This window comes from Seriola lalandi, unplaced genomic scaffold, assembly GCF_002814215.2.
Source record: "Seriola lalandi dorsalis isolate HSWRI2012SDOR001 ecotype SW California unplaced genomic scaffold, Sedor1 jcf7180001975455, whole genome shotgun sequence".
NCBI lineage: Eukaryota > Metazoa > Chordata > Actinopteri > Carangiformes > Carangidae > Seriola > Seriola lalandi.
The window spans coordinates 1-2,181 of record NW_019446121.1 but is presented as its reverse complement, the minus strand read 5'-3'; the positions used below and the strand labels follow the sequence as shown (position 1 = coordinate 2,181).

Below are 2,181 nucleotides of genomic sequence, written 5' to 3'. Positions count from 1 at the left end.
AGGGATGAAGGGGAAGAACTATCAGAGAGAGTAAGAGATGAAGAAAATGCTGAAAAAGAACAGCAAAGGGGAGAAAAGAAGGGCGAGAAAAGGAAGAGTGAAGAGGAGGAAGAACTTGAGGACCCTGCTGTGAACAAAGACATAAAACGCACATTAACAGGAAGAACAGAATCCTCTTCTCCACCAGAGATGGAGGCATACATGACAGAAGAGTGTGGACAGGATGAGGAATTGGGGCTACCTCCAGAGCCGTCTGACACTGCTTCAATAACAGAGGGAGGACTGGATGAATGGCCATCCCAGGAGGAGAGCTCATCTCTAGGGGACTGGGCAGCAGAGGTGGTGGGGGCCATGGAAGAAGCCCTCGGTGCCCTGAATGGAGATTGTACCTCCAACATCAAGGTGGAGGAAGAGGAGGAAACGGAGGTCATGAAAGACTCCGAAGCAACAGAAGAGCCAGCGATCAAGACAATTCAAAACAGGACATCAGGGACGTCCGGAGAAATCCTGCACACTTTACCCAAAGACGAGGTGGCTTTGCAGCACACTGCAAACACCAGACGGTTTTCTTCTTCCTCTCCTCCACCTCCATCCACCCCTCCCCCTCCGCTCCCTGCGACAGAGGGCCGAGGATCTCCAGCCGACGGGGAAGAGGCCGACGAGGAGGACGGCGACACCGATGACAGCGACGAGTCGGACGAGGAGCTGCGGAGCTACAGCGTGCAGGAACAGAGTGGCGGGGAGGAGAGCGAGGACGAGTGTCACCCGGTGCCCATTGTGGTGAGCGACGACAGCGAAGCACACAAACTGCGCAGCCTCCTGAAGATGCCGACCCTGCTGACAGCAGAGAGCCTGGAGGAGGAGCTCGAACGCAAGAAGAAGACGGTGTCTTTCTTTGACGACGTCACCGTCTATCTGTTCGATCAGGTGAGTAGCAAAGAGAATATACGAATCATTGATCAAATTTAAATTTAAACCCCAGTTAATCAATAGTAGTGCCAGAATCTGGAATTATCTCCAATACTTCAGCTCTATGAGGCATTTTAGCCTCTTTTTTTTATAAAGGGTCTTTTTATTGATGTTTAAAGTCATACAGAATCTAATAAATCGCTGATACAGTTGAACAAAGACAATGTGTCCCCTCCCCCTTTATTATGCTCCAATAGAGCCCCATCCCTATTATTATTTGTTATATATTACACTACCGTGTTTATAATCAGCATCGATTTCATAACCGATCAGTGGGTCCCCGGCTTGACTCCCGACATCAGATCTGGGCAAGTGAGTCACTTAATGCTGTACTAACAGGTGCTTTCTCCTACTTCACTTCTCTGCCACTAGGAAAGCCCAACTAAAGAGCTGGCTGAGCACGGCTTCCCTTTAGGAGCAGAGGGTCAAAATTCACAGAGCAAATCCCACGAGAGGGTTAATGGCTCAGATGACTCCTCTGATGGGAACATCTCAGAGGAGAGTAAGTACAAGAATATATTTTTAGTTTAAATGTAATTGAAGAGGTTTCTGCCTGTATGAGCATCACGAAAACTTGGCTAGTGAGCAGATATCAAACCATGTACTCACTGTCTCTTCTCTCAGGTGCAGGATATGAGTGGGAGGATGACTTCCCCCTGCTGCCTCTACCAACGTCCTCAGCGGCGTCGGACTCCCCGCCCACCCACTCCATCCCCAAGGCCCCGGATGCCAAACCAGCCGTGCAGTTCTCCCGCTTCACCGTCTCCCCCTCCAACGTGTCCCGTTTCTCCATCACTCACATCTCTGACTCTGATATGGACTCAGCAGGAGGTGGGTCCCCTCTGGATAACAGTTCATCTGTGCTCACAACAGAATTAATTTTTTGATTAGGATTGAGATTTTACTGACACAGATCAAAAGAAAAAAAAATCAAGTTTTCTGGCACTGAGATACAGATCAAATTTCAGATTTTGTAACAGCTATTCAGATTTGAAAAAATGGTTTAAAGATCAAAGCTGGAGTTAAACTTTGATATGAATAATAATAGATATAAAAATAATGTTGAGTTGAGTTGCTAATCAATTGTCAAAGCTACGAAAACTGTGAAGCACATCACGTTTAAGTATCATAGCAAACCTAAGGGACGGAAAGAGTTTTCAAAAAAAAAGTTAAAGCTGTCTTAAATCTGTGTAAGTTGTGAACAAATTAAAT

At 46.9% G+C, this 2,181-nt stretch overlaps 1 protein-coding gene across 1 annotated transcript; it reads left to right on the top strand.

The window, feature by feature from the left end:
• Window positions 1-7: 7 nt before the first annotated feature.
• On the top strand, window positions 8-1,983 carry LOC111655440 (uncharacterized). The gene is made up of 3 exons (XM_023406858.2): window positions 8-927; window positions 1,342-1,471; window positions 1,594-1,983. The coding sequence occupies exons 1-3, from the start codon at window positions 190-192 to the stop codon at window positions 1,854-1,856; spliced, it is 1,131 nt and encodes a 376-aa protein (XP_023262626.1). The 5' UTR covers window positions 8-189; the 3' UTR covers window positions 1,857-1,983.
• Window positions 1,984-2,181: the final 198 nt, after the last annotated feature.